Source organism: Fusarium venenatum (genome assembly GCF_020744135.1).
Source record: "Fusarium venenatum strain MPI-CAGE-CH-0201 chromosome Unknown EDB82scaffold_2, whole genome shotgun sequence".
Classification (NCBI taxonomy): Eukaryota; Fungi; Ascomycota; class Sordariomycetes; order Hypocreales; family Nectriaceae; genus Fusarium; species Fusarium venenatum.
The window spans coordinates 2,626,044-2,653,967 of NW_027072130.1; the positions used below are offsets into that span (position 1 = coordinate 2,626,044).

Below are 27,924 nucleotides of genomic sequence, written 5' to 3' on the forward strand. Positions count from 1 at the left end.
CAAGACACCACTAGTTAAACACGGCTCGACTAGCTACCTAGGTAGGTATATGATTTTGCGTCTGCTCCATTTCCACAATCCTCAAATCTAACAGATTTTCATTCCATCTTGCCTCAGCGCTCACTAAATCTGAGACGACTTGGTCAAATTGCAGCGCAAGCTTCCCAGGCTTGCCAGATTTGGTTCTAACCCAAGTCAAAGAGCAAACGTGAAGGAACTGTCCGTATTCTGTGCCTCTTTCGTATGCAGTAGTTGCTTATGCGCGTCTAAAGTCAATTGAGTTCCAAGAAAGTTTGCCTAGTAAGCTGGCAAACAAGTCTCGTCAATAGCAGCCAACCCTCACCTATACACAAATACAGTACCTTCTTACCTACTAATGTCCCAAAGTCTCTCGCTTGGCTGGAGAAGAGGGAAATCTACGGCGGGCCGATGTTCCTGAACCTGGGCCTGTCAGCCAAGCCATTGGCTGGAAAGGCTGAGCTGCGCCTGTTGTATCGTTATTTTGGTCCAAGTTGCTTTTGAAACTGTGAGAGCACGCAAATCCGTTTCAGTGGGACTAACTTTAGCATGGCGATCCTCAATAAGCTCGTCCCGATGATGAAACAAACTGCATGAAGCCCCACGTTTCGACTCCTGCTGTCAAGTCTCGGGTTGGTCTATTCATTGATACGGGTGCTTCATATTCTTGTGGCTGTTAAAGTACGCGTATACTGTTGTCTATTTGGTATGGCGCCTAAGGACATGGACGAGTCATCATGAGATTGTGTATGTGGAGTTTCTGCGTCAAATGATACAACGCTATATCTTGGTACAAGCTTACACCTCTTTATGAATTCTCGCAGAAAGACGAAGAGTATGTGGCATCGCAGTTTCGAGTACCTACTCAATGATGTGCAGTTTAGGGTTGGGAACTTGTTTTTTCAGAATGCAGTGCTGGAAGTAATGGTCAACACCTCGAGAAAAGGCCATCGTCGCCATTCATTGATTTCGATAACTAAGAGATACCATATCCCTGATTTACTGTTGTAGGTACTTTTAGGGGCATACTGCCGTGGTGACTGCTCTTTCTTTTTTTGAATATTGATCGTGTACCGCCATTTATATCTTATGGGTTGGCGTATACCCACTAGCTACTCATGTCCTATACCTACGTTTTTGTGGTTCTACTACCCTAGAGAAAATCAACATATCACATCACGATTGATACTCTAGAAGGACTAATTATTCTTTAAAGTTACCTAACTAGTACGAATTTTCTTTATTTGTGTGTGTGGTCTTTCGTTGTAAATTTGGATACTTTTAGCCATCTACCCAGTCTGAACAGCTCTTGTGGGCGATTGCCTACTAATTTAGTTGCATGATTGTTGGCAATGTTTAAACCACATCTAATGACGTCAGTGACGAACACCAGAACAACTGAAATTGATACCCCAAGCATAATGCTGCTGGATGAGAAGACTAATAACATCGTAATGTTAGAAGAATACTCGCCTCACTGTGAAGATTTTGGCAACAGGATTGAGTCGGGAAATCGGTGAGATTCTGTCCCGACTTGCGGAATATAATCACATCGCCCACTGATTCTCCGAGCCGCTCCGGCGATAAGCTAAATAGTCCGCAATTTTTATGCCGGACGTCATCCATGACACTGGGGATAGAACAGGAACATTGTCACGTTTTGTCCTGTATTCTTTCTTGTCCTTCTCACACCAACCGTTCGCTATTGAATTTCACACAACGAGTGCTTTGTTACACTACCCATGCTGCGCTCCCGATAGCTGATCATCTGCCTTCAGCATGCTGCGCAATGCCATGCTTCGTCCATCGGCGCGCGCTGCCATGCGCTGCCGGCCCAGAGACTCGATAGCACCGTCATATCGAAGACTGCAGTCCGGCGGTCCTTTCCAGGCAATGCGGCCCCCGTCACCAGAAGAGCTCGGTGCGCCCAGGCGGGCCAAAGAGTATAAACGTGGAAGACGATGGGCTAGAAAGTTTCTGATCATATCAGCGGTTGGAGGTGTTATATATATTGGTGACCGTCAAATATACGCTTCAGGGTTTACTCGCTCCCTGCGTACATTCGGAACCGGACTGCTTGTGGCCTTTGATTACAAGCTTAACTTTCGACCGCAGCCCATTACAGGCGGAACAGTACAGGATTTGCATAACCGTAATGCCGAACGTTTATTCCACGTCCTGCGCTCCAACGGCGGCCTTTACCTCAAGATTGGACAGGCCATCGCAATGCAGAGCGCCGTGCTCCCGCCCGAGTTCCAAAAGATGTTCAGTCGCATGTTTGACGATGCGCCACAAGACGACTGGGCCGATATTGAAGCAGTGATACGGCAGGATTTTGGAAAGAGTGTCGAAGAAGTATTCGGCGTTAGCTTTATAGGCAAGGACGGTATGGGTCTGATGGAACGCAAGGCTCGGGCGAGTGCAAGTGTTGCCCAGGTTCACTGGGCTAGACTTCCAGATGGTCGAGAAGTGGCCATCAAGATCCAGAAGCGAGAGATTGCTAAGCAAATATCATGGGATCTGTGGGCTTTCAAGTGAGTTCGGCACATACTGAGCTAGTACACATGCGTTTATTAACACAAGACAGAACCGTTGCATGGATCTACTCAAAATGGTTCGACCTTCCATTGTATAAAATGGTGCCCTTCATCACTGAGCGGCTTGAGTTGGAGACTGATTTCGTCAACGAGGCAAAAAATTCGGAGAAAATGAGGGAGCTTGTCAATGGAGAGAAGTCTCTGAGAGGACGAGTCTACATTCCTACAGTATACTCCGAGTTTACGACAAAGCGAGTTCTCGTGACTGAATGGATCGAAGGTATAAGGCTTTGGGACAAGAAATCCATGACGTCTAGATGGCTTGGGGGGCATGGGAACGGCTCACCCGGCGCTGGAAGCCCACTGCCTAATATCGATCTCGAATCCGCTCGACGCGAGCTTCGCACACGGCCCTACCAGGAAAATCTCAAACCGGAACGTCAAGAATGGCGAGGTCGACGAGGCCGAGGTGGACTGGGTTTGTCCCCGCGAGAGGTCATGACTACGATGGTAGACCTGTTCTCAGCACAGATCTTCAAATGGGGAGTTGTTCACTGTGATCCTCATCCAGGCAATATTTTCATCAGGCGTTTGCCCAATGGCCGAGCAGAGCTTGTGCTTATTGACCATGGGCTATACGTCTACATGTCACAAAAGTTCAGAAATGAGTATGCTACTTTCTGGAAGGCGCTTATGACGTTTGACAACAAGACGATTTCGCGGGTGACTGATGCATGGGGCATCAAGGCGGCAGACCTCTTTGCGAGCGCGACATTGTTGCGGCCATACGAGGGCGGAGATGGCCGTACCCGTAATGGTATCATGAAAGGACTCGAAGGCAAGACACCGGCCGAACGCCATTACGCGATGCAGCAGCGGATGAAGCAAGGCATTCGAGAAATGCTGGCAGATGAAGAGAAGTGGCCGCAAGAGCTCATTTTCATTGGTCGAAACATGAGAATTGTGCAAGGTAACAACCAATACCTTGGTTCACCTGTCAACCGCGTCAAGATGATGGGCGAATGGGCAAGCCGCAGTCTTTTTGAAGATCCTCACTTGCCGCTGAGCCAGCGCCTGCAGAATCGCTGGCGACATATCATATTCAAGACGGTTATGACAGCATCCGACATAGCCTTCTATCTGTTTAAGTTGCGCCAATGGCTAGGCCTCGGCGGAGGAATGGAGGATGAGATGGAGAAGAGGATGAAGGATGTTGCATCGGACTTTGGCATTGAACTTCAGCACGATGTATTTGATGGCTGAGCTTTCTCGATGGGGGTTCGGTGATGAATCGCACTATCTCGTGTACACTATTGCGACAAAAGAAACTTCCCATGTAAGACTGTAATCTAGATAGATAGATGATGAGGTTCTAGTTTTGCGTTTGCCAACCACGGGCACCTAGAGGAACTAGATAAAATCTCTTTTTGGACCTACGGCTTGGAACATCTCTGCGGGGTGAAAAGGGATACATGGAGTTACATATTAGGGGTGAGAGTTTTCACATACACTTTTCAACGTTACCTCTTCATATTGTTTCACTTCATGTGTGTAGCTTCTGGCATTAAGTACTTTTCGTATAGCGCCGCGTCAAGTTGCAAGATATAGTACGGCTTTTACCCGTCTCCGTTACGACCTTGCAAGGAAGTTGCATGGAGCAATTTCCAATCCGTCCCGAACATTGCGTCCAACGGGTCTAATATTGATCATAGCGCAACAGGTGCCATTGTACTAATCACCCACTATTATCATACTTGAAGCTTTTGACATTCAACAAACCTCACCTAAATTGACCTTAGTCAAAACAGCAAAGGCGTAGCAAACTCTTTAACGTCACCCTCATAAGAATGTTCCTCTATATCACTCACCCGGCAATACTTATCTTCTGTACCGCTATATATTGCACGATGCACTTGGGGAATTTGTAGCGTTAAGGCAATCCGCAGACTGTGTCAAGGTTTCTGCAGTAAAACCACAACTTTGTACTATAGCCCATGCAGTTTGTGCAACACTGAGACTTATATGTTTGTAGTAGGCATCCTACGATCATGTGACTAAAATCAGCTTTGATCTAATATGGAGCTCGCTTGGTTGATATCTTAGTCCACATGTATCGGGAATCTACCTGAAAACAAGCTAGCGTCATTGGTATTGTGTTTCCTCGGCTATATGTATCAGGAGCCTGCAATCAAAAGGGTTGCGTCTTAATCCTTTACATACAACTTAGGAAGGCTCTTTGACTCCGCAATTGGGTATTATTGTTTGATACATGCGTTTGATTTTATTGTTTAACCCTGCAAGGTCCACGCAGGTTCGGCGAACATGAAAGTTGTTTCTCGGCTCAACTTTTCCTTTCAGAATTTGAGTTAGGAAATGAAGTAAGTGGAGCGACAGTTTTCCATACCTACGCAAGAGCACTGACAGCGTCATGTACCTGCATCAGTGGGTGGGTCGATTCGCTTGATGCAGCCCTGGAGGGCTACCTTAATAAGCTACCTACTAGGTATCTACCTAGGTACCAACGAAGAGATACATACCAGATGCTCGTCCCATAACTATAAAACAAATGAAGTTGAACAAAGGTCCGATAGCTTAGTATGAGAAGGGTCCTCCTATGTGACGCGGTGGAAGATGAGGTATGAATCCCTCAGTTTGTAAGTGGCAATTAATGCCTTGCTCATGCGGTTTAACGTACCCATTGGCCTCCGTCTATTTAAATATAAACTCAGGGACCTTTAATCGTGGAGCTGCTTGTGGCGGTTGGGTATCTGTACTAACACGGTTTTAACCATGACGGGCCATCTCCATTCCCCCCACTCGTTAAAGGCCCACAGTTGAATGAGGGAGTCTGCCTTTGCCCGTTACTCTATTAAGAGGGAAATAAAGTAAGAATTTATTGTTAAGCATGCGTTGGAATCTTGCATAGTAACTGACAGTAGATAGCAACCAGTTCACATTAGTGGTGCTATGAGATAGGTGCCTGCCTGCTAAGGTTAGTAGCTAGGTACGTTTCTGTAGAGGTGGGCTTTTCATCCATCATTCTCGCTTCCCACTCGCCCCTGATTCCCCTGACACCCCACCCACTCAGATTGTCTTGGACCCTGCCCGGACATTACCTTAGCGCTGCAGAAAAGAACCTAGCCTTAGCGCTAGCGAATCATTCTAATGGATCCGCATCTGGACGGAACTGTCTCAGGGAGAGTCAAAGTCTTAGGTCGTGCAAGGTCCAATCTCAAGGCCGTCGTTGTGATAAATGATCCGATGGAAATATTGACAAAAAGCAAATAAGATGCTGGCGGGTAAGCATATTGGTACCAGCTCTTATTCCCACAAGCTGATGAAACAAAAACAATCACATGTTTTGCGGTTTGATAAAATATGAACATGTTTCGCAGATATTACCTCCACTTGTATTTAGTATTGATCCTGAACTTGTTCGACCAGCCATAAGTGTCATATTCCAGAGTTACTGTACTCGTGCAGTAACTATTTGCTATAGCTACCTACCTAGGTACCTAGTAGACTAGGTAGGTACTTAGGTAGTTGTTGTCCTTTTTGGTACGTGCTCCGTTATTGTCTTGAGGTTGTACATAGTGGTTTGAGCTTATTCAATGCCTGTGAACCCTTGCTCTTAATAATTGCAACTCCCTCAGTACCGCCTTTGGCCTTTCACCACTTTACTCGCAACCAATCAACTACCCTTTCCCACTCGAAACGGCCTTAATTACCCTGCAAAGTGTCTCCCATTTCAGTCATCCACCTCAGACGCGCATCAATCCTGTTCCTTCGATCTCAAGCAAATAAAACAAAGCAAGGCTATACCAGGCAATCCAGGCACGACTCATTCCGCCTTTTGCAAATTAGATGAGAGCTACTGTCCTCTAGATGGGCCCTTCGACTCACGCCCTCTAACTTTCCGCTGATCTCAGACATCCACTACCGACACTGGCGGCTCTCCACAAGAGGTGTGTGCACGCGGCCACGCGCTTTGGGTATCAATTCATCCTCTTCTATCTGTCTGTACCCGTACTGTCCCTGTTTTTTTTAATCTATCTCTGGCTTACAAAGACTCACTCAGATGGGCAAGGTTTTGTTCCATTGTCACCAAATTACCTGTTTCCTCTTGACCAGCTGGCCATTCTGATTGCCCCAAAAAAAACCGCTTTAACAGTCGAACTGTCAAGCCAAACACTCGACTAACTATCGTACGCCCACCCTCCCATCGGCTCGATCGCTCCCGCTCATCCACCCCCAAGTTTCTTCCATTTGTTCTCGACTTCACTTGCAGTCGCCCATTTGGTTACTGCCCCATCCTTCCGTCTTAGTCCCTCGCCGCTTCCACGTGCTCCGCACCTCCTTTGCGCTGCCCGCGCATACTCTTCTGGGCGTCTCCTGATCGCGACTCTCTTCCTTTTTGTGACTTTCTTCCCAGAAGATGAACAACGAGGAACCTCGCCGTACCAGTTTCGGCATGTTACTTCGACGCAGCAAGAGTGGCGATTTGGGCAAAGCCGGTCGTAAGGCCCAGGCCCTCAAAGAGGCCGAGCTTGAACGCCAGCGCCATGCCTCTACTCGCATTGCTCCTAAATTGCCTGAGTTCGCCAATCATACCGAACAGCTTTCCAATTCTTTTGGCCCTGAACTGCGCCCCGAATCCCCAGCCAACGTCCCTCGATCAGCAGACTACTCTTCCATTCGACCATCAGGTGAATATTCGCGAGGTTATGGCAATGCTGTGCATGCCGCCCCTCCTGTCCCGCCTTTGCCTAATGGTGGGTTTGACCCATATGCCAGGACTGAGAGCATGACGAACCGTGGCCGTTACAGCTACGCCAGTAGCGCTATCAGTACGGTCAATAGCCCTCGTCGTGTTCGAAGAAGAAAGGACCCAACGCCTATGAAGTGAGTTTCTACGTATACCTAGGCAGCTCATAATACCTGATTCACTAACACATTAATTAGCATTCTCGTCATTGGTACTCGAAACTCGGGCAAAACCTCGTTCCTTGAATTCCTCAAGACAGCATTTGCGCTTCCGCCCAAGAAACGGGCTAAGAAGGGCGACGATGAAGTACCTCAGAATCATAGCATTCCTTCTGGAAGGTTTATTCCCCACTATCTCGAGACCGAGATTGACGGAGAGCGCATCGGCCTCACTATATGGGACTCGGAGGGCTTGGAGAATAATGTTGTCGACCTGCAGCTTAGGGAGATGTCAGCCTTTCTCGAGAGCAAGTTTGAGGAGACCTTTGCTGAGGAGATGAAGGTTGTCCGTTCACCTGGTGTACAAGATACACACATTCATGCAACTTTTCTTGTTCTTGACCCCTCTCGTCTGGATCGCAACATCGCATCAGCAAGGAATCCAGCCATCAACGGTCAACAGAACGGCCACCCCTTTTCTCGCGTATACGGCAGCCTGGACGAAAGTCTTGAATTAAATGCCTTGCGCACTCTACAGGGCAAGACAACGGTTATTCCTGTTATTGCTAAGGCAGATACAATCACCACCAAACACATGAATGTTCTCAAACGAAGTGTTTGGGACAGTATCAAGAAAGCTGGTCTGGATCCCTTGGAGGCGCTCGGTCTTGATGATGAGGATGGAAGTAGTTTTTCTTCCGAGAAGATCGTCGAGGAAGATGAGGAAGATGATCTTGAAAACAACCGGGATGGCGCACAAACACCAGAAAGTCCAGATTTCCCTCTGCAAGGTCAGCGGGAAAGCCCGACAGCTTCCCCAAGCTCTAAAAGACTATCCACCAGCTCTATGCGACGACACAAAGTACAGGAGGAGGCTAAAGAGAAGGAAGACGAGATTCCCTTCTTGCCGCTTTCTATCATCAGTCCTGATCTATATGAGCCTGGTGTCATTGGTCGACAGTTCCCTTGGGGCTTTGCTGATCCTTACAATGACGAACATTGCGATTTTCAACGACTCAAAGAGGCCGTTTTTAGTGAATGGCGTGCTGAGCTTCGCGAAGCCAGTCGGGAGCAGTGGTATGAGGGATGGAGAACAAATCGCCTCAAGCAGAAGGACGGTCCCCATCGTCACAGATAGATGCCAGCGAATAACAGCGTTGCTACCCACAGGACGACTCACGCCTTCTTTCTATGTCTCCTACAAGCCGGAGCTCTAGCCAAAACATGTCTTTGCTTGATGCATCATGTACACAACACTCGAACATCTTTCATTACTTTGGCATTACGCCTGTCATGCAAATTGCCGGAAACTTACAGCATCCCTTGATACCTTATATTCTTTTCTGAACTTGTGGGGAGCGGCATTGCCCTGTGTATAAGGCATGACGCTCACCATTCTTATGGCTGATACCCCTTTTTTTGGTGAGACTCAAACCTCTCAACTACATGGCTTTTGACTATTGGACCAGTGGACGAGCCAGCTCGAAAGTTCCATCAATTGCCTATGACGTTTTCCTTGTCCTTTTCCTTTTTCTTTTTTCTCTATGTTACGAAGGAGGAATTTTTAAGCGGTGGCATTTTCGTCAGCGATCTGAAACGAGGCCTTCTCTTTGAATCCTCATCCTGCGGCTACTCTGCTAAATCCCTTCTGCTCATTCTTAAACCTATGCCACAACTCAGAAAGTGCTCGTTGCTTTCACTCACACTCTGAGGAGGAAACCCAAGAGAGAACAGCTCTATTTGTTGTGGCCTGGAACATAAAGCTCTCTCAAAACGACAGAGTTTGGCAAGAATTGTGGGAATGTACAAAGAGTATATGTTTGCAGCGACTGTACAACGACGTTGTTTTTCTTTAGTCAATTTTCGCTAGAAATACACTGCAACATTTTGCCCTAATCATGGAAGTGCTACTGAAGTCGACCAGTACCTCGCTACGTTACGCTCGTTCACACTTTAAGTTGGAGCCAGATATATGCTCTCATTATGTGTTGATAAAGCTATACGTTCCATCGATATCGATACATAGAAAATTTGAAATTAACAATGAACCTACGTCATCATACCTGACTTCAGCCCAAGCCTCTCTTACACTCCAAAGAGATCAAAATAGCGTGGGTTCCAAAAGCTCAGTATTAATAGGGTTACCATTGGCTTCAACATCCTCCTCCCGACGATGAGGGTTCTTTCCAACTGCCTTTACCCTGGCAATCTCTTTGCTGCCCAGAGCGACTTCATTGAAGTTTGGAGGCAGAACCGCATCCGTGATAAGAAGCTCAGTTTTGAGATTACGTGCTCTGTCACGGTAAGCCTGTTGGTTTCGTGGATGCTCAAAATAATCATTACACTCTGATTCAATCATCGACCAGCGAGCACCATGTTCTTGGATCAAATCAAGCAGCAACTGAGTGTCATGATCGCTCCAAGGGACACGCTGTCTTGTCCCCTGTCGGCCGGGATCTGCTAAGCGCGCTTCTCTGTTTCTTTGAGATGCTGCCTTTTTGAGGGCATCGTAATTGACTACGGAGGAGGGTGGCAGCCGTGAAGCCGCTTGAGGAGTCAAACTCCGCGAGGATTCTTGTTCAAAGGCAGGAGGCACAGATCTTGCAGATGAAGGAACGGGGACACGTCTCGGGAGAGATATAGAGATCGTTTCTGGTCGGGATGGTGGGGGCATTTGTCGTTTTAACTCATCGCGTCTCGCTGGATTAATGTAACGGTCATCAGTTTCAAAAGGATCATCCTCATCATCGCCTTCGGCTGTGACCGATCGTGGTCGTTTGTAGCCTCGATGCTGGCCTTTATCACTGCCAGAAACGAGTCGAAAAGAACTTGCAGGAGGAAATGGGCTACGCAGGAGGTCGGCGTTCGCATGCTGATGATAGTCGCGAGGAACCTGTGATTTGGGACCGGTAGGTTGCTGATTTGAAGGCGGGAGGGTCTCGCCCCCTTGGGTGTCATACTCTAGAGCGAGAAGTGATCGTTTATTAACGAAGAGACTGGGCCTAGAGAACCGGTCAGTTGCTGGCTCTGTTTTGAGGGGATGGATACTTACTCTGCTTCTTGAGTTTCTGCGCGGACGATCGACTGAGAATCAGAGCCGAAAGGATCACCTTGACTCTCGAAGGCAGCCTGTTGATCAAGATATGGTGACTGAGTGCCAACCCTAACACTCTCTTCGTCAGTCAAGATATTGTACATGGCGTCGAAGCAGCTCCGGAGATTGTTGAGCAGCTCCTGAAGAGGGTACTTCTCCGATAGATGCGCGATTGTCTTGTGTTTTCCGCTTTGTTTAAAGACCTCGGCTATTTCCATTATGCGTTCTGAACAGAGCTCCTCAGTATCAACGTGACCACTGTCGCCAACTTCTCGAAAGTATTGTCCTGACAAAAGCGCCGGGTAGTCATACCATTCTTCAATGCTATCGAGATTCTCTAATTTGTGAGGGTCACAGAATACCTCAACGAGTAGTTTGTCAATATCGCCTTGACCATCGGTACGTGACAGAGTCTCGACGAGAAGCCAGGTCCGCATATCCAATATCACTTCAGGTTCTTGGAACATTCCAGGGTCCGGAATAAAGTAGTTAGGGAAGACCTCGTTGAAAGTTTTGAGAAACGTGAAGATTTCCGGCGCTTGGCCATCCTCAACATTGTGAATTCTGTCGTAGGCTATAACGGTATTGACTCGGGCAATCTGAACTAACAGAGATTTTTGCTGTTGCGTAGAGCCTAGTTCCAGGAAGCTCGCGAAATCAATGAAGTCGCCCTTGTAGGGTTGTCCAAGTTTTTTAAAGATGTTTTGCATGCTATCGAAAGCGTGTCTCTTCATGCGCAGACATCCTTGGAACACATCATTGTCCGATGGTTCTTGATTTGAGTACTTGTATAGACTATCGGCAGCTCTGGCTAGATCCGGTACCATGGTTTCGAGCATCTTGAGATTCTTCAATTTCTCAGAATCGAGCTCTGGGCTGGTCTTGGGGTAATCACTTGCAAGGCCTGCGCCACCAAGGCCAGCGTCGTTCGATTCAGGCTGAGGAACAGATGGTATGTAACTGTCCCCTTGGTTCGCCGAATCAGCACCGGGGTAGTCGGGTTCATATGGATTTTGTCCATAATTTGCATGGGTTTGTTCTACTGAGCTTCGTCCAGGTGTATACTGAGAAGTAGGAGAGTAGGGGTTCAGGCCAGAAGCAATCTCCCTCAGCTGGCTGCCAGGGTCGTCAGGTTGAGGGTACTCGTCATCATCCTCTATAAATTCAGTTTCGTCGTCAGGTCTTGCTGGATTGGTTGAGATACTGGACTCTCGTCCTTGAGCCCGAGGCGGAGCGTTGCGGCGAGCTGGCGGGTGTCTCTGTAATACTCTAACATGCTCGATTGACAGTACTGGCTTGTCCTGGGAAATATGCGTCTCTCTTGGTGGTGTTGCGGTTGTCGCTACGCGGCCTCGAGTGTTGCGCATAACTCTCTGAGGCTGAGATGCAGCCGTTGTGTCGCCAATATGAAGCGGCTTACGGGTGTTCAGGTGAAGGCGTGTGAGATACAGGAACAGAGTCTCAAAGCGCGCCGCGTTGGTTTTAATTTTGACGACTGACCAATAAGCGCTGACTCCACCCTTAACCCGAACGCTGACCTTAAGGGTGAACGACAGGCACTGATCATTGTATGGGTGTAACCCTAACCCTATGATAGAGAACCTTTAGGCTTGGTGTTTGCCCTTTGGTGCAGGGACCAGCAACCCGGTAGAATGGAAGCTACCCCAGATTCAGCTAATTGGAAGTCAGCCTGCAAGGCACCGTTTTCATTCAGTACCTACTAACGTACCTGTATTACCAATGTCACAAATTTTCTAGACATTCAATTTATAGGTACCTAGATTGGTAAGACGCTGGTACCTATACATACTATCCTAACACTAGGTACATGGTTTATGCGAGATTACCCACGGCTATTAAATAGCCTTTTTCAGAGCAAAAGGTTTGACGTGATCCTTGCCAAAGAGCCCAGTGAGGTAGGCCGTTCTCGTGAAGAAAAGAAACAACTAGAAGCATGTTAGCGCTGCCATGAGAAGGGTTTGCCATGTTTACAATAAACATCTCGGCCGTTGGCTTACCGTCATTGCGATGTTCCCCCAAGTCGTAGCGTTCCATTTCGTGGGACTCATTGACAGATTCCACCCTAAGCCATAAGAGCTGAAACCGACATGACCGATGTCTCCAAGCCACAGTGCAATAAGATATGCTCGGACGACACTGACCTCATTGGTCGTTGATAGGATTGCAATACCAAGAAATCCTAGCAATAAGTAAAGATTTCCCAACTGCCAGGTCACCATGATACCGTTTCCAGAAGGGCTGATCACATTGCTTTGAGGAACTTGTTCGTTCATGAACCAGGCTGGATCAATGACGGCACCAGCAAAGCCAGCGATTCTGTTCAAATGTGAGCAAACCGCATGTTGGCCAATACAAGGCCTCGAAGCCGTAAATCTTACAATGAAATGGGCTCGATGATTGTGAACACTATACGTGGGAAGGTCGGAAGAGAAGATGCCATGATTGGGTAGTAATTGGTATATTGACCAGTAACATCTGCACTAGATAGTCAAGCAAATGAAGTTGGAGAACGTGTGAGTACGGATCTGATAAGTGAAGTTCCCGCTTCCCCAGAAAGGACCGCCGGTAGTGTGCTACCAACCAATAGGAAGAGCCATGCGAAATGATTGAAATCCGGCATCGCTCGGGATGGACCGGAGCATAACCAGTATTGTTGTCCGGTCAAGGATGTCCGGCGAATAAAACCGGGCAATATTGGAGCTTTTTTCCGTTTCAACTGTGCTTCCGGGGCCTAAGCTAAAGCTGAGCTGTTAAAATCTAGCAGCCGAAGACGAGGAGATAGTGAATTGGTCTTCTCTCCGACTATTCAAATCTTTCTGCAATTGTGCGACATCTCCGGCATCCTGACACCGAAGAATCCTCCTACGACCTCTCCTAGTCGAATCAATACGACCCAATTGGCCGCCAACTGCCCATCATGCTTCGATCTGTCACGGGACGCGCTGCCGCCACGGGCCTTATGAAGTCAGCTCTGCCTCGGGTCTCCCAAGTAGCAGCGCCCACATGCTCTCTTGCCCCGCAGTTGCGACTCCAAAGCAAGTCCTCTGTTACTGGTCTTCGACTCTCCAGAGCTATTCACAGCACCTCAGTCAGAATGTCCCAGACACGAACAGAAAGCGATGCCTTTGGCGAGATCCAGGTCCTCGCCGACCGATACTGGGGAGCTCAGACGGAGCGATCTCTTGAGAACTTCCGTATCAACCAGCCCCAGGACCGCATGCCCCCGCCTATCGTCAAGGCGTTCGGTATCCTGAAGGGTGCTGCTGCCACTGTTAATATGAAATATGGTCTTGGTGAGTTGCAATACGAGTCAATTATCGCTTGTCTGGGAGGAGGTCAGAACTGGCTGTACAGGTGCAACTCGAGCTATATCCCCGTGGTTAAGGCGTGACTGCAGCATCCTCCGCGTAGATAGGTTTTTGTCTTAAATTGACATCTCACTAACAATTACTTTTCGTAGACCCCAAGATCGGCGCTGCTATCCAACAGGCTGCCAAGGAGGTCGCCGATGGCAAGCTCCTCGACCACTTCCCTCTCGTCGTCTGGCAGACTGGCTCCGGTACTCAGTCAAACATGAACGCCAACGAGGTCATCTCCAACCGTGCCATTGAGATTCTTGGTGGTACCATGGGCAGCAAGAAACCTGTCCACCCCAATGACCACGTAAACCGCAGCGCTTCCTCCAACGACACTTTCCCTACCGTCATGCATATCGCCGCTGTCCTCGACATCGAGAACGAGCTCCTGCCTGCTCTCCGCAGCCTGCGCGATGCTATCCAGAAGAAGGTTGACGAGTTCGAGGCCAAGAAGATCATCAAGATTGGCCGCACTCACCTTCAGGACGCCACTCCTCTTACTCTCGCTCAGGAGTTCTCCGGCTACGTTGCCCAGCTCGACTTTGGCATCAAGCGTGTTGAGAGCTCTCTGCCCGACCTGCGACTCCTCGCTCAGGGTGGTACCGCTGTCGGTACTGGCATCAACACTTTCCAAGGCTTCGCTGAGGCCATCGCCGAGGAGGTTACAAAGATGACCGGCACTGAGTTCAAGACTGCCCCTAACAAGTTCGAGGCCCTCGCCGCCCACGACGCTATTGTCCAGGCTCACGGCTCACTCAACACCCTGGCTGCTTCTCTTACCAAGATCGCACAAGACATTCGATACCTTGGTAGCGGCCCCCGTTGCGGTCTTGGTGAGCTGAGCCTACCCGAGAACGAGCCTGGTAGCAGTATCATGCCCGGCAAGGTTAACCCCACTCAGTGTGAGGCCTTGACCATGGTTTGCGCCCAGGTTATGGGTAACCATGTTGCCACCACTATCGGAGGCATGAACGGCCAGTTTGAGCTCAACGTTTACAAGCCTCTAGTCATTCGCAACCTACTCCACAGCTCCCGTCTTCTAACTGACGGCATGCGCTCTTTCGAGAAGAACCTGGTTGCCGGCCTCAATGCTAACGAGGAGAAGATTGCCAGCATCATGAAGGAGTCGTAAGTTTTCCGTTTGCTCGACAACAAAGTACATACTGATCAATTTTGTAGACTCATGCTTGTCACCTGCTTGAACCCCAAGATCGGATATGACATGGCCAGCAAGGTTGCCAAGAACGCTCACAAGAAGGGCCTTACCCTCAAGGAGAGTGCCCTCGAGCTAAACGCGCTAACTGAGGAGGAATTCGATACTCTTGTTAAGCCTGAGCTGATGGTCGGTCCCAGCCCCTACAAGGGTTAGATACTCGCCTGACCTTATGTATGATCGTGGCCCATGTATTAAAAAGAAACAAAAGCGCTGCTAGTTCCCATTGTACCTATGAAACGATGTTGATACTGGTGTTCGAAAATCCAAGGGGCACTATTTAAACGATACAGATAAAAATAAAAACATCATAATTCACGCGTGATGACGACAGGCATTGATTTGGAAATGGTGTATCATGTGTTGAGCGACGATTTATTTTAGCATGTGAAAGAAACCAATATTTATTACCGCTTATTTTTTTGTTGAAGACCGGATAAACGCCCGGTAATCACCGGCAAGGCCCCGGACTGGTAGGTTAGTACCTGTTTACCTTTACCTACTAACCTGTAACATGGAAGCTTCAGTATGTGGCAATTTCACGTGTTATTGCAACTGCAACTGGAACCGCAACAGAAAGACAAACAGCCCAAGTGAGACCACACCAAGGCGTTTGCGACCCCGACTCTCGTGAAGCAGTGACCATTCACAGGCACCGAATCAATATGACGCTTTAAGCTGTTATCTCTTGTCGACATCAATTCAAACCCCTCTCTTTCATCCTTCGCTCTCCTCGCCTCCCCGCCATCGCATCCCAACGTGCGTTCTCCACTGGCGTCGACGTATTTATATTCAATGCGCCAACCGATCTCTGGGAGCCCACGATGGCCACAATCGAGCCGCGCTTGATACATCTGCTCAACGAGCCGACAAAATCGCAAATCAACCACACCGATCTTCCTCCGCTTCATTCTCTTTCCTTCACTACAACAACAGATCGATCTTTACCCCCACTCGAGCCGCTTGATACAAATCATCGCGGTGATAGACCAGGGCCCGACACACAATCTGTTGCTAGCGCCGGTGGCTCAATACAAATATCCACTGATGATGGTGCTTTTGATTATCGCAAAGAGGGACCTGGCCAAGATGGAAGACTCGCGACAGCTTCTGGGGCATTTCCGTTCCGTACAATCACAGGCGATTCGGAAGTTGCAGAATTTACCAATTCAATAAGTCGGATCCTAGATGACGACCCTGAGGTGATAGATGATGCTTCAAACAAGAAACGACATCGCAGTATCCATGTCAAGGATGATTTTGTACAGCTTCCGCAACCTCTCAAAAAACAGAAAGCTACGCAACAAGCACCAGTCATGCCGCCGATCATCAACGGACTTCATGAGCCTCCGCCACATGCTGCTTTGTTCCCACCCATTTCATCCGAGTCATTTAACACTAGTGACGGTTCTCAGATGAAGGTATTGCCAGAGATACTGTCGGAGTTTACGCAACCGTCCCAGGAAATCGACACAGACTTCACCATCAATAAAGCACGAAAGCGAAATGCTAAGCCAAGAAGGAAATGGTCTGAGGAAGAAACAAGCCATCTCTTGTTGGGTGTCAACCGGCACGGAGTAGGGAAATGGACAAGTATCCTCGAGGACACCGATTTCACGTTTAATGGCCGGACGGCCGGAGACCTGAAGGATAGGTTTAGGACTTGTTGCCCTGACGAGCTTCGTAAATCCAACAGATCGATCGAAACTGAATTGCCACCATGGCCTGGTCGAGACATGCCGCCCAAGGGTAAAACGGACGTTCACTTGGAAAAGATATTGATAGACGGGGATGCTGCATTCGTAAAAGACGCCACTTTGACTCCACAGCAGGACATCGACAAATCGCCCAACAAGAAGAAGAAGAGTCGTGCGCATCGCAAGAAGATGGAGGATCTTGTAGAGCTTGGTATCCACGAGCCCTTCAAGAAATCCCGCCGCCGCGAAAGACGACCCTTTACTGAGCAAGACGACACGGAAATCCTCGAGGGTTTGGACATTCATGGTCCTGCCTGGACCAAGATCCAACGGGACCCACGGTTCCATCTCTCAAGTCGACAACCAACAGATTTAAGAGATCGAGTGCGTAACAAATATGCAGATGTTTATCAGCGCATAGAGAAAGGCACTTTCCAGACCAAAGAAACGGGCAGAGGGAATGTCCCTATGGAGCCTTCGGTGAGCATGTCCATCAAGAGCTCTTTTAAGGTAGCCAAGGGTACAACACTGGAGCCACAAACAAACTCATCGGCGTCACGCGAGGATCTTCCCAGATGGCCGGTTCACCAAAGGTCTGATGTAAATGAAATCATAGGGGCCGCGCAGGTATTTGAGTTTTCCGAGGCTGCAGTGCCTTTCATGGGCGGTGAAATGGACATCTCGCGTCTGCTACTTGACGATGCGAAGCTCTTGCCAGCAACTTCACGCTTTGGGATCGACGGCGTCCCTGGTTCTTCCCCACACATCAATGCTCCACAGAAAAGGCACGTCAAGGAGGAGACGCAACAGTCAAGAAAATAGCGTCAAGTCTTGTTTTGGGCTGAGAAAGTACAGGTTCTACACAACGAACGATGCTTCGTTGTGTTTAATGGCTATGGGTGTCCAAATAGGATGGGAGTTGGAAAATTTGTTTTGTAATGACATGATTGGGCGTATATAGATTGGGAGACATGACTCTGGACGAGAACAACAAGCACGCGCTACATCGTTCACTTATATGAGCTTGAGGATGACAAGGCGCTTGAAGGAATGGGCATCCAGGTTACATAACTGGCAAAGAATGATATGAAGAAAAGAAAATTGTATGGCAAGAATTTTTTACAATGTCAAACTAATATGACGAAACCTACCTAATTAAAGACCGTATTTCTTGAAGATCTCTGTGTTAAGAGCAACTCGAAGAAGTAACAAGGGCCAAATGCTTTTTGGAAGTCCTGATTCTGATTGGAGAGCAATTACTCCATCACCGGTTTCTCACAATTCAAATCACGTGAGATGCAAAATCTCCACTTTTAAAAATCTAGGGCATCGAAACCCCTAGCGAAAATTATGTGTGGTTTCCTATCCTCCAAATTTGTTCCTTGTGAAGTAGGTCCCTCGTCCATCCTCCTCATCACCGCCGACAAACCAGCCAACCGACACAATGGCCCGCGGAATGTGAGTAGAAAATATAGGAAGAACGGTCATTGCAGCGATTGCAAAATCGAAAAATGATTTGGGCTTCTCTCCTGCCGTCCCGCTGTTGGAAACCCGGCATCTGACAATATCGATAGCAAGAAGCACCAGAAGCGCCTCAGCGCCCCCTCGCACTGGCTGCTTGACAAGCTGTCCGGCACCTACGCTCCTAAGCCTTCTGCCGGTCCTCACAAGCTCCGCGACTGCATGCCCCTGATCGTGTTCATCCGTAACCGACTCAAGTATGCTCTCAACTACCGTGAGACCAAGGCCATCCTGATGCAGCGACTGGTCAAGGTCGACGGCAAGGTCCGCACCGATTCCACCTACCCCTCCGGCTTCATGGACGTCATCACCATCGAGAAGACTGGCGAGAACTTCCGTCTTGTCTACGACACCAAGGGTCGATTCACCGTCCACCGAATCCAGAACGAGGAGGCCGAGTACAAGCTGGGCAAGGTCAAGCGTGTCCAGCTTGGTCGCGGTGGAATCCCATTCTTGGTCACGCACGATGCACGAACGTGAGTTCTGTCAGACATCATTCAGCCGTTGGATCAAGCTTTGGTCGATTCAAGTCACCCGACAAGACAGGAGCTTTATTTAACGGTTGTATGTACCCTCCCCAAACCCCGTTGCTAACGAAGAATCTTTAGCATCCGATACCCCGACCCTCTGATCAAGGTCAACGACACTGTCAAGATTGACCTTGCCACTGGCAAGATCACCGACTTCATCAAGTTCGACACCGGCGCCGTTGTCATGGTCACTGGTGGTCGTAACATGGGTCGTGTTGGTGTCATCACCCACCGTGAGCGTCACGATGGTGGTTTCAACATCGTCCACGTCAAGGATGCCATTGACAACAGCTTCGCCACCCGTGAGAGCAACGTTTTCGTCATTGGCCAGGACAAGCCCTGGATCTCTCTGCCCAAGGGCAAGGGTGTCAAGCTCACCATCGCCGAGGAGCGTGACCGCCGACGCGCTTACGCCATCTCTCACTAAATTGTGAATTTGCGATAGGAATGATAAAAAATGGCATGTGGTCTGGAGTCTCGGATTTGACGTTTGCTTTGCGGCTTTAACTACCCTGGAGATAGCCAGCCCCAATGAGGCTATGATAAAAGATAAATTTAAGCCCAACACGAAGTGTCGATTCCGTATAGATGCCGCTCTTGTTCTGTGACGAACGCGAATGTCGATGCGTCCATTATTTTTGGGGTCTTGTGGTTCAACCTTGTAATCAGCTGTAGAAATTCCTTCTCTATTCTTGGTACAGGGTAGTTGTCGGCTGAGAGTGGCCTGGCACAATGCTATCGTCAATTCATTAAAGGAGTTCAAACCGAACAAAGATATCACTTTGGCCGAGTACTGCCAACTATTGCATACAGTTCAACCCGAGACGACAGAGACGGTGTAGTACTTACCATAGGTAGCTATGCAGGGGTGGTCAGTTGACCTTATGATGTGCAAGGTCGAACACACGTAGCTGGCCGAGGTGTAGTCTTGTAAAAAAAAAAAAAAAAAAAAAAAGGGCGTAGGCGAATTCCTATTTATTTCTTTTTCTTACTCCATGTCTAGTAGGAAGCTGGGTGATTATTACACTGAGAAATGAAAGAACCACCCATGAACGTTCATTCATCTTGAAAAGCAGTGATTCCCCAATTGATCCATTGACTCTGAACTCCCAATGCATAAATGATCAAGTGGACTCCTGTTCTTCTCCCTTCTGTGTTTCTCTCCACACCCTCCCACTCTGAGTAGAGAGAATCCTAGTCCGGCCAGCAAGCCGAGTATTCTGGAGAGCGGGGGAATGCCATGTTGTCCAGCACCGAGTCGGAATTATGTACGGGGTTGGAAATGCATGACTAATGAGAACTACACCCGCCACAACGCCTGTCAGATCCTCATCGGCTATGCCATGCTGATGGCCGCGTCTCTGGGAGCTACGATTCGACAATGCAAGTCTCATGCGCGCTATTCCTGTGATGTGCACCTGAGCATAGTCTAATGCGTGGGGAGTACTGCATAGTATATGCCAACCAAGCTATCGAATGAGGCTCAGTGATCCAATGTTCTTGGAGTACGACGACAAGACCACACGCACACAACATTCACGAACAATGATCAATCGTGTGCACAGTCGCCTTTTGTAGCACTTGACCCGCTGCCTGACCAAACTAGCCAGGTTCATCAGCTATGGAGAGTCATCTCTTTGCTTCGCTGGTACAGCATCGCGGCCATCGGGATTGCATCAGCGAAGCTAACGATTACCACGTAGCAGAAGAGGACCCTTTGAGCTAACGTTCACTTACCCGTTGCCCCACGATGTTGACTGAGACTGGCTCGGGAGCTTATAAATGGAAGGCGGACCCATCGAGGTCTTCTCCGGTTCCGGATTTCTTTTAGAGTGGCTTTCTTCCATCTCGTTGTTTTGGACGAAAGATTCTGGTCATTCTTTTTTCGATCCATCTCACGTTTCCCCTCTCCCTTTCGGCATTTCGGTTCAGATCCGCTTAGATACGGCAGATATTACTCTCATGCCAAAGACTGCTCGCAAGAGTCGATGGTACATACATAAACTAGAGCTCATTGAGACAAAAGCGTAGGGTTGGGTACTGGATCAATACTGGTTCCACATAACTACCTACCTTCAATTGCGGGCCTGGACCGTTTACAACACACGAGACTATCTGCTATTTGATCATTGTTCAATGTTCGTCAGCAGAACTACTACTAGAGCTCTTTTGAGCCGTCGAACTCAGAGATTAGATGTGCGACGAGGTTTCAGAGTCTCTTCTCATGTTCATGCCCCGGAGATAAATAAGGTTGCTCAGAGTGGATACAGTAAAGAGTCGGGATGGTCCCAACCAAAGGTCATTGCAGTTGCACTTGGAGCAGGAGCTCTTGGATGGGGGCTTGCCAACTTGAACAGCGATGGTGACTCTATCTGGAACCGGTCATCTGCAACCCATTACGCCAGCGTATCTGAGATGGAGAAGGTAAATTGCCCTTAGAAACATCATTATGGCCACTGACTGACTATGAGAGCAGGCTATTCGACGAATCGAGGAAGAAATCGGAGTAGAAGGACTTATCTCGACAGACCCAGAGGATTTGCATGCTCATGGATACTCTGAGTGGTCTACAGTCAACCCTGACACCTTGCCTGTAGCTGTGGCATACCCTAGGACAACGGAACAAGTGTCTGTAATAGCCCGGATTTGCCACGAACATCGCGTTCCCATTATTCCTTACTCTGGAGGCTCAAGCTTGGAAGGAAACTTCTCTGCGCCCTATGGAGGAGTCAGCGTGGATTTTGCATACATGGATAAGATCATCCAGTTCAACAAGGATGACATGGATGTTGTCGTGCAGCCCAGTATTGGCTGGCAGGACCTTAATGCCAAACTCTTGCAGATGGATAGTGGTCTATTCTTTCCAGTGGACCCTGGTATGTTGCTAGTTTTTCGAAATCTCAGAGTATTTGATAACTGACAAAGGAGCCAAGGTCCGTCGGCGAGGATAGGAGGCATGATCGGAACGAACTGCTCTGGCACCAACGCTGTTAGATATGGCACGATGAAGGATTGGGTCATTAACTTGACCGTTGTCCTCTCCGATGGGCGTATTATCAAGACAAGGAGAAGACCTCGCAAGTCGTCTGCTGGCTACAACCTGAATGGTCTATTTGTTGGCTCCGAAGGCACCCTCGGAATCGTTACAGAAGGTATGATCCAAAAAAAAAAAAAAAAAAAAAAAAAAAAAAAAAAAAAAAAAAAACTCACACATAAGAACGAAGTTTGGACATAACTAACAATCATAGCCACGCTGAAGCTAGCAGCCATCCCGGAGCAGTATTCGGTTGCTGTTGTCACATTTCCGACCATTAGGGATGCTGCTAGTGCTGCAGCCGGTGTTATGCAGGCCTCAGTTCCTGTAGCAGCCATGGAAATCATGGACGAAGTTCAGATGAAAGTCATTAACCTTGGTGGTGCTACCAAGCCCCGAGTGTGGAAAGAATCGCCTACCCTTTTCTTCAAATTCTCTGGAACCAAAGAGGGAGTGGAAGATAACATTAGCCGAGTAAAGAAGATTGCTGCGGCTAACAAGGGCGGCAATTTCGAGTTTGCTCGGGACACTGCTGAGCAACAGCTGCTCTGGTCTGCCAGAAAAGAATCACTCTGGTCTATGCTTTCTCTACGCAAAGATGGTGACGATGTTTGTGAGTTTGTTGTTATCGCGTGCCAGCAAAGACTGGCCATTTCGTGATCACCGCTAATCAACGAATGTTTTAGGGAGTACCGATGTAGCTGTCCCATTTAGCCGACTGGCTGATATTATAGAGGTCAGCAAGAAAGAGATGGACGAGCTTGGCCTCTTCGCTAGCATTCTCGGTCACGTTGGCGATGGGAACTTTCATGAGAGCATCATGTACAACAAGAACGTACCTGGCGAGCGCCAAAAGGTTGAGGCCTGTGTCAAAAACATGGTGAAGCGCGCGCTCGATATGGATGGCACCTGCACTGGAGAGCATGCCATCGGATGGGGTAAAAAGGAGAGTCTGCTTTGGGAGGTTGGACCAGAGACCCTGGCTGTCATGTCATCGGTGAAGAAAGCATTCGATCCCAAGTGGATTTTGAACCCCGGGAAAATCGTCGATGTGCCTTGGGAGAACAATGTTTATCCTGGGGCAAACACGGCCGTGACACCAAACCGTGTCGTGAAAGATTTGTTGTAGGGAATCTGCTCCAACCAGCTTTCTTAGTGGAGACTTTGCTGATGTTGATATTTTTGGTTGAACGTAACGCAGCAAAATAGCACACACAGCTATCTCGGTGGCATTTGAAAGTCTGGGCTACTAGATACGTTTTGCGATATTTCAAACTAGCAACTACTCGATCACATGCTTCCCCACGTACAAGTTGTTTTTCGTCAAAACTTTGTGATTGTTGCGCATGCACTCTTAGGTAACTACTCTAGTCAAACAACAAACATGGTCGGGAAGCTGCAGCCGGTGGTTGTTTGCTCTTCTATCACCCTGTCCAGATGGTATTACATATCAGTCCAGACGTAAATATGTACCTCCAGGTTGTCAGGCAAAGTACGAGACCAGAGCTCAAGACACAAAAAGCAAACAGCTCAAGAGCAGGATCAATATGGCATGAAGTGACCAACATGTTTATCTCTTGAGGCATGTACGGATACCTACCTCTACCTACCGTAGGTCGCTAGGTAGGTACCTCCTAGGCAAGCAGCCGAAGAGCAGTGCGCTGCCACTTGCTGTATATCCTGCACAAGTCCAGCACCCGCCCTTTCGTGAATCACTGCCACTGTAGATTAAATACTTTTCACCTACTCAACCTCAACCTTTCACCTCCATCACTCTTAACCTTTTATTCATCTTCTGAATGCACACACTCATCGAAGCTGGAAATGAATACGAAGCACCCCCCATCCGAGTCCCCAAAAGGGTCTCGAGGTAATCCGAAACGAAAGACCGACCTGACGAATGGAAATCAAGAGAACCCGAAAAACAACACAAGCATTGCAATTTCCAATAAGTCAAATGAGATAGCTTCTCAGCTTCGTCCTTCCTGGCTTTCATGGCCTGAACTGACCGTTTATCTTGAGAGATTACCCTCATCAACTACGACCTCAAATCTCTGGGATTGGTTTAATGGTCAAGGGGAAATCGTATACATGGATATCAACGACCCGCCAAAGAACTCTGATCACACAAGCGGCAGAATCAGGTTCGCGCCACCTCCAAACAAAGGCTTCTGGGAAGCTGCTGTTTATCTCGTACCCCACTCCGACCCGAGACGAAAGTCGGAGCTTGTCGAGATTTCTGTTCGCCTAGACAAACGTGCGCCAGAAGGCTTCACCAGGAGCCCGGTATGTAAAGATCGCCGCCATCCCACTGTGACAACGTTGTATCCAATGGCCCTTGAGTTTGGGACCATGTTGGAAGAAAACTCGATGAAGATCTTGAAATCGATGAGCGGTCCAGTCGGCGAAGGAAAATTAAAGCTCACGATCAATTTAAACCGCCGCGAAATGACGGTGTTCTTTCCCATGGAGATCATGACCCGGGGCGGACGAGTTGTTAGGCAACACAAAGTTGTCATTGACTTTTCTGCCATGAAGAATATCTACCAAGCGACAACCGAAGGTGAAAACTGTGCCATCGTACTTCCCCTGGAGATGCCTCCTCGATACTATTGGAGGACACCCAACATACGCTCTCTTTTGTCCGACGAGGTCAAGACTTGGTACGCTGGGGACAGCTGGAATCGAGCCACAGACGTCGTTGAATGGACTAGCCTACCTATGCGATACCCTATCGCTTTGAATAACGACTTCGATGGTTCTGATTTTATCGACATTGGTCGCTGGACCACTCTTAGACTTGTACTTGATGGAAAAACCGAAGAGGCCAATAACCTCAATCGCCAACTTGTCAACGCGTTACACGATTTCAACATTACCACAATAGTTCGGAACGACTTTCAAGCCACTCATGGAACAAATGCAGAAATATGGAAGTACTTGGATCATGATGCATCTGTCAAGGACCATAACGCGAGTCGCGCGCTGAGCCTGTTTTACGAGGATTCATTTGTCTACCTCCCTTTCGAAGTCCGGTATCAACTTGAAGTTTGCATCTCTCAGAGACAGCTTAATGAACACAAGATTACAAAGGAGTTTCTCGACAAGCTGGCTAGTATGCCATCGCATATAGCCAAAGAGTACCTCGAGTTTGCAGCCGCGCGAGTACTGAAGGACGGCCACCCAATGACGACGGACCCTATGTCTATCTTTGATTCCCAGCGCGACAGCGGAGATAACTACAAATCAATTTCGCGAATTCCTCAGTACTGTGGTCTTGTCCGGAGGGCTATCATCACCCCAACTACGGTCCGGTACTCTACTCCCAATGTTGAGGTGTCGAACCGAGTTATGCGTCGATACAGAAACATCCAGGATCGTTTTCTCAGGATACAGTTCACCGAAGAGATGGAGAAGAAGGGGATCGCAGTGAACAAGGATCAAAACGACGAGATTTACAAGAAGGCTCTACGTACAATGTATAAGGGCATTCGTATCGGCGACCGCTTGTATGAATTCCTTGCATTCGGTAATTCACAGCTCAGAGCGAACGGTGCATACTTCTTCTGCCGTACAGAATACGTATCCTGTGACGATATACGCCAGTGGATGGGCCAGTTCAGTCACATAAAGGTCGTGGCAAAATATGCTGCCCGACTTGGACAGTGTTTTTCCACTACTCGCGATGTTCGTGGCATTTCCTCTCCAAATACTCTTCAGATACCCGACATCGACAAAAATGGCTACTGCTTCACTGATGGTGTTGGTAAGATATCCATGTTTCTTGCCAAACTGGTGGGCGAGGATATGGCTTTAGATGTTTGTGCCGACCCTTCCGCCTTTCAATTTCGCATGGGCGGTTGCAAGGGCGTACTTGCTATTTGGCCCGAAGACGCCAAAGGCACGGAGGTACATATCCGTGAGTCACAGAAGAAGTTTGAGTCCAACTCTAAGGGTCTCGAGATTATCCGCTGGGCTAGGTATTCGACAGCGACATTGAATCAACAAACTATCCCGATTCTGGAATGCCTTGGCGTGCCTATTGAGTCATTTACAACTTTGCTTGATCAGCAGCTAAGACAGTATGAATTGGCCATGAAGGATAATGATGTCGCAATTGAGATGTTGGAGAGATTTCGTGATGATCAGCAGAGTCACTCCTGCCTTGCCGACCTTCTTAGGGCGGACTTCAAGACTGAAACCCTCCAAGAGCCATTTGTCGTCAATGTCGTCAACCTTTGGCGGTCATGGTCCATCAAGGCCTTGAAAGATAAAGCCCGCATCCATATGCAGAACAGCGCCTTTGTACTCGGCTGCGTTGATGAGACAGGCACCCTTCGAGGACATTCTCTTGATACAGAGGGATCCAAAGAAAAAGACGTCGGTCGGCTACCGCAAATCTTCCTCCAGATCAGCGACCCAAAGAAATACAACACAACTTACATCATTCAAGGAGTATGTATCGTGGGACGCAATCCATCACTCCATCCGGGAGACATTCGCGTTGTCGAAGCAGTAGATTGCAAGGCACTACATCACCTCAAGGATGTCGTTGTGTTCCCGTCGACCGGGGATCGACCTGTGCCGAACATGCTGTCTGGTGGTGATCTTGATGGAGACGACTTTTTTGTTATATGGGAGAAAAGCTTGATACCCCGTGAGTGGAATTACCCACCGATGAACTACTCTTCCCCCAAACCCACGGAGCTAGAACGTGATGTCAATGTCGACGATCTCAGAAACTTCTTTGTCAAATACCTAAAGAACGACAAACTCCCACTCATTGCAATATCCCATCGAGCATTTGCAGATAAACTAGGCCCAAAATCACCAGAGTGTAAGTCATTTCAGAGACCTGCCAGAGTGTTCCGCTAACATCGCAAACAGGTCTCGAGCTTGCGGAGTTGCACTCCAAGGCAGTGGACTACCCTAAAACTGGCGAGCCGGCGACTTTACGACGCGATCAAGATCCTCGCACATGGCCTCATTTTATGGGGAAGAATAGTTCATATCGCTCCAGGAAAGCCCTCGGGGTTATTTACGACAAGGTTGTTCACAAGACAGTCGATTTCAACCCTGTTTGGGACAGCCCGTTCGACAAGCGAATCACCAAAAGGTTTGAACTTGACAACGAGACTCTCAAAGCAGCAAGGAAGATCAAGACCGAGTACGATGTAGCTGTGCGCCGGATTTTAAGCCAGAATGCTCTAAAGACCGAGTTCGAGCTCTTTACTAGCTTTCCCTTGACCAAGCCTCCGGTTGGTTCGGACTTCAAGTTTGCAGAGGATCTCAGCTGCGAGTTTCGCAGCCTTAGAGAACATTACCAAGACATGTGTGTTGAGGCCGCGGGTGGAAAAGATACCGAGAATCTTGAGCCATTTGTCGCAGCCATGTACACCATCACTGAGGAGCAAATCAAAACTGCACTATTTGAACATGACCGAGGACCAATCAACGATGCAGGAACCATTATGCAGCCTCGGAAGCTCGAGCCAAAGTCCATGCCGCTTATTAGCTTTCCCTGGATTTTCCATGGGGTGATGTGTCGCATTGCAACTGATGGCGTTGTCGATCCCAGGACCAACTTAGGCACACACAAAGCGACTCAACAGTCCTTCACTCGCGATAACATGGTACCTGGGAACATCAGCCCGGCGGCGGGTAAGGCCCAATCAATTGATGTCGGATCGGTCTCAGAGGAGGTCGCTCCCGCGAAAGGGGGGAAGGACACAACTGATGGAGAAAAAGAACCGTCGGGAAGTGACCGCGTTCTTGAGGAGGACGTGAGTGACGGAGCCTCAGATTCGATCGACTCGCAGCAGGATGAGGAATTGGAAGAAGACGATGCCATCGATCGCTTGAACGACTTGATTGATGGGTAGGCTAATTGGGATGAAACTGGAGGCATCTTGATGAGATACCTAGTCAGGGTGTAGATTAGAGAGCCAAAAAGGTTTCCGAGGTCGCAAAGTCCAGCAAT

At 48.4% G+C, this 27,924-nt stretch overlaps 9 protein-coding genes across 9 annotated transcripts; 7 read left to right on the plus strand and 2 right to left on the minus strand.

Annotated features, from left to right (window-relative positions):
• The first annotated feature begins 1,520 nt into the window (after positions 1 to 1,520).
• EDB82DRAFT_496463 (ABC1 family-domain-containing protein) lies at positions 1,521 to 4,179 on the plus strand. Its single transcript, XM_025733760.2, has 2 exons — positions 1,521 to 2,552; positions 2,606 to 4,179. The coding sequence occupies exons 1-2, from the start codon at positions 1,798 to 1,800 to the stop codon at positions 3,816 to 3,818; spliced, it is 1,968 nt and encodes a 655-aa protein (XP_025584634.1). The 5' UTR covers positions 1,521 to 1,797; the 3' UTR covers positions 3,819 to 4,179.
• Positions 4,180 to 6,990: 2,811 nt separating this feature from the next.
• Positions 6,991 to 8,616, plus strand: EDB82DRAFT_474246 (uncharacterized protein; the record flags this gene model as incomplete). The annotated part of the gene is made up of 2 exons (XM_025733761.1): positions 6,991 to 7,457; positions 7,518 to 8,616. The coding sequence occupies 2 exons, from the start codon at positions 6,991 to 6,993 to the stop codon at positions 8,614 to 8,616; spliced, it is 1,566 nt and encodes a 521-aa protein (XP_025584635.1).
• A 666-nt stretch (positions 8,617 to 9,282) lies between these two features.
• EDB82DRAFT_554408 (uncharacterized protein) lies at positions 9,283 to 12,334 on the minus strand (the record flags this gene model as incomplete). The annotated part of the gene is made up of 3 exons (XM_065609630.1): positions 9,283 to 10,480; positions 10,531 to 12,131; positions 12,302 to 12,334. 3 exons carry the CDS (start codon positions 12,332 to 12,334, stop codon positions 9,580 to 9,582), a joined length of 2,535 nt encoding a protein of 844 aa, XP_065464606.1. The 3' UTR covers positions 9,283 to 9,579.
• EDB82DRAFT_144878 (uncharacterized protein) lies at positions 12,157 to 13,116 on the minus strand. Its single transcript, XM_065607063.1, has 4 exons — positions 12,972 to 13,116; positions 12,591 to 12,909; positions 12,302 to 12,518; positions 12,157 to 12,246 (listed from the first exon to the last, which is right to left on the minus strand). The coding sequence occupies exons 1-3, from the start codon at positions 13,031 to 13,033 to the stop codon at positions 12,429 to 12,431; spliced, it is 471 nt and encodes a 156-aa protein (XP_065464607.1). The 5' UTR covers positions 13,034 to 13,116; the 3' UTR covers positions 12,157 to 12,246; positions 12,302 to 12,428.
• Positions 13,098 to 15,573, plus strand: EDB82DRAFT_496479 (L-Aspartase-like protein). Its single transcript, XM_025733764.2, has 3 exons — positions 13,098 to 13,886; positions 14,054 to 15,077; positions 15,129 to 15,573. The coding sequence occupies exons 1-3, from the start codon at positions 13,511 to 13,513 to the stop codon at positions 15,316 to 15,318; spliced, it is 1,590 nt and encodes a 529-aa protein (XP_025584638.1). The 5' UTR covers positions 13,098 to 13,510; the 3' UTR covers positions 15,319 to 15,573.
• A 15-nt stretch (positions 15,574 to 15,588) lies between these two features.
• EDB82DRAFT_496481 (uncharacterized protein) lies at positions 15,589 to 18,025 on the plus strand. The gene has a single exon (XM_025733766.2). It carries the CDS (start codon positions 15,987 to 15,989, stop codon positions 17,679 to 17,681), a length of 1,695 nt encoding a protein of 564 aa, XP_025584639.1. The 5' UTR covers positions 15,589 to 15,986; the 3' UTR covers positions 17,682 to 18,025.
• Positions 18,026 to 18,303: 278 nt separating this feature from the next.
• Positions 18,304 to 19,337, plus strand: EDB82DRAFT_474251 (40S ribosomal protein eS4; the record flags this gene model as incomplete). The annotated part of the gene is made up of 3 exons (XM_025733767.1): positions 18,304 to 18,317; positions 18,434 to 18,856; positions 18,989 to 19,337. The coding sequence occupies 3 exons, from the start codon at positions 18,304 to 18,306 to the stop codon at positions 19,335 to 19,337; spliced, it is 786 nt and encodes a 261-aa protein (XP_025584640.1).
• Positions 19,338 to 20,675: 1,338 nt separating this feature from the next.
• On the plus strand, positions 20,676 to 23,156 carry EDB82DRAFT_145082 (FAD-linked oxidase-like protein). The gene is made up of 5 exons (XM_025733768.2): positions 20,676 to 21,334; positions 21,387 to 21,786; positions 21,844 to 22,062; positions 22,159 to 22,557; positions 22,631 to 23,156. The coding sequence occupies exons 1-5, from the start codon at positions 21,047 to 21,049 to the stop codon at positions 23,071 to 23,073; spliced, it is 1,749 nt and encodes a 582-aa protein (XP_025584641.1). The 5' UTR covers positions 20,676 to 21,046; the 3' UTR covers positions 23,074 to 23,156.
• A 569-nt stretch (positions 23,157 to 23,725) lies between these two features.
• Positions 23,726 to 27,910, plus strand: EDB82DRAFT_145292 (RNA dependent RNA polymerase-domain-containing protein). The gene is made up of 2 exons (XM_025733769.2): positions 23,726 to 26,781; positions 26,832 to 27,910. The coding sequence occupies exons 1-2, from the start codon at positions 23,769 to 23,771 to the stop codon at positions 27,824 to 27,826; spliced, it is 4,008 nt and encodes a 1,335-aa protein (XP_025584642.1). The 5' UTR covers positions 23,726 to 23,768; the 3' UTR covers positions 27,827 to 27,910.
• The last annotated feature ends 14 nt before the right edge of the window (positions 27,911 to 27,924 follow it).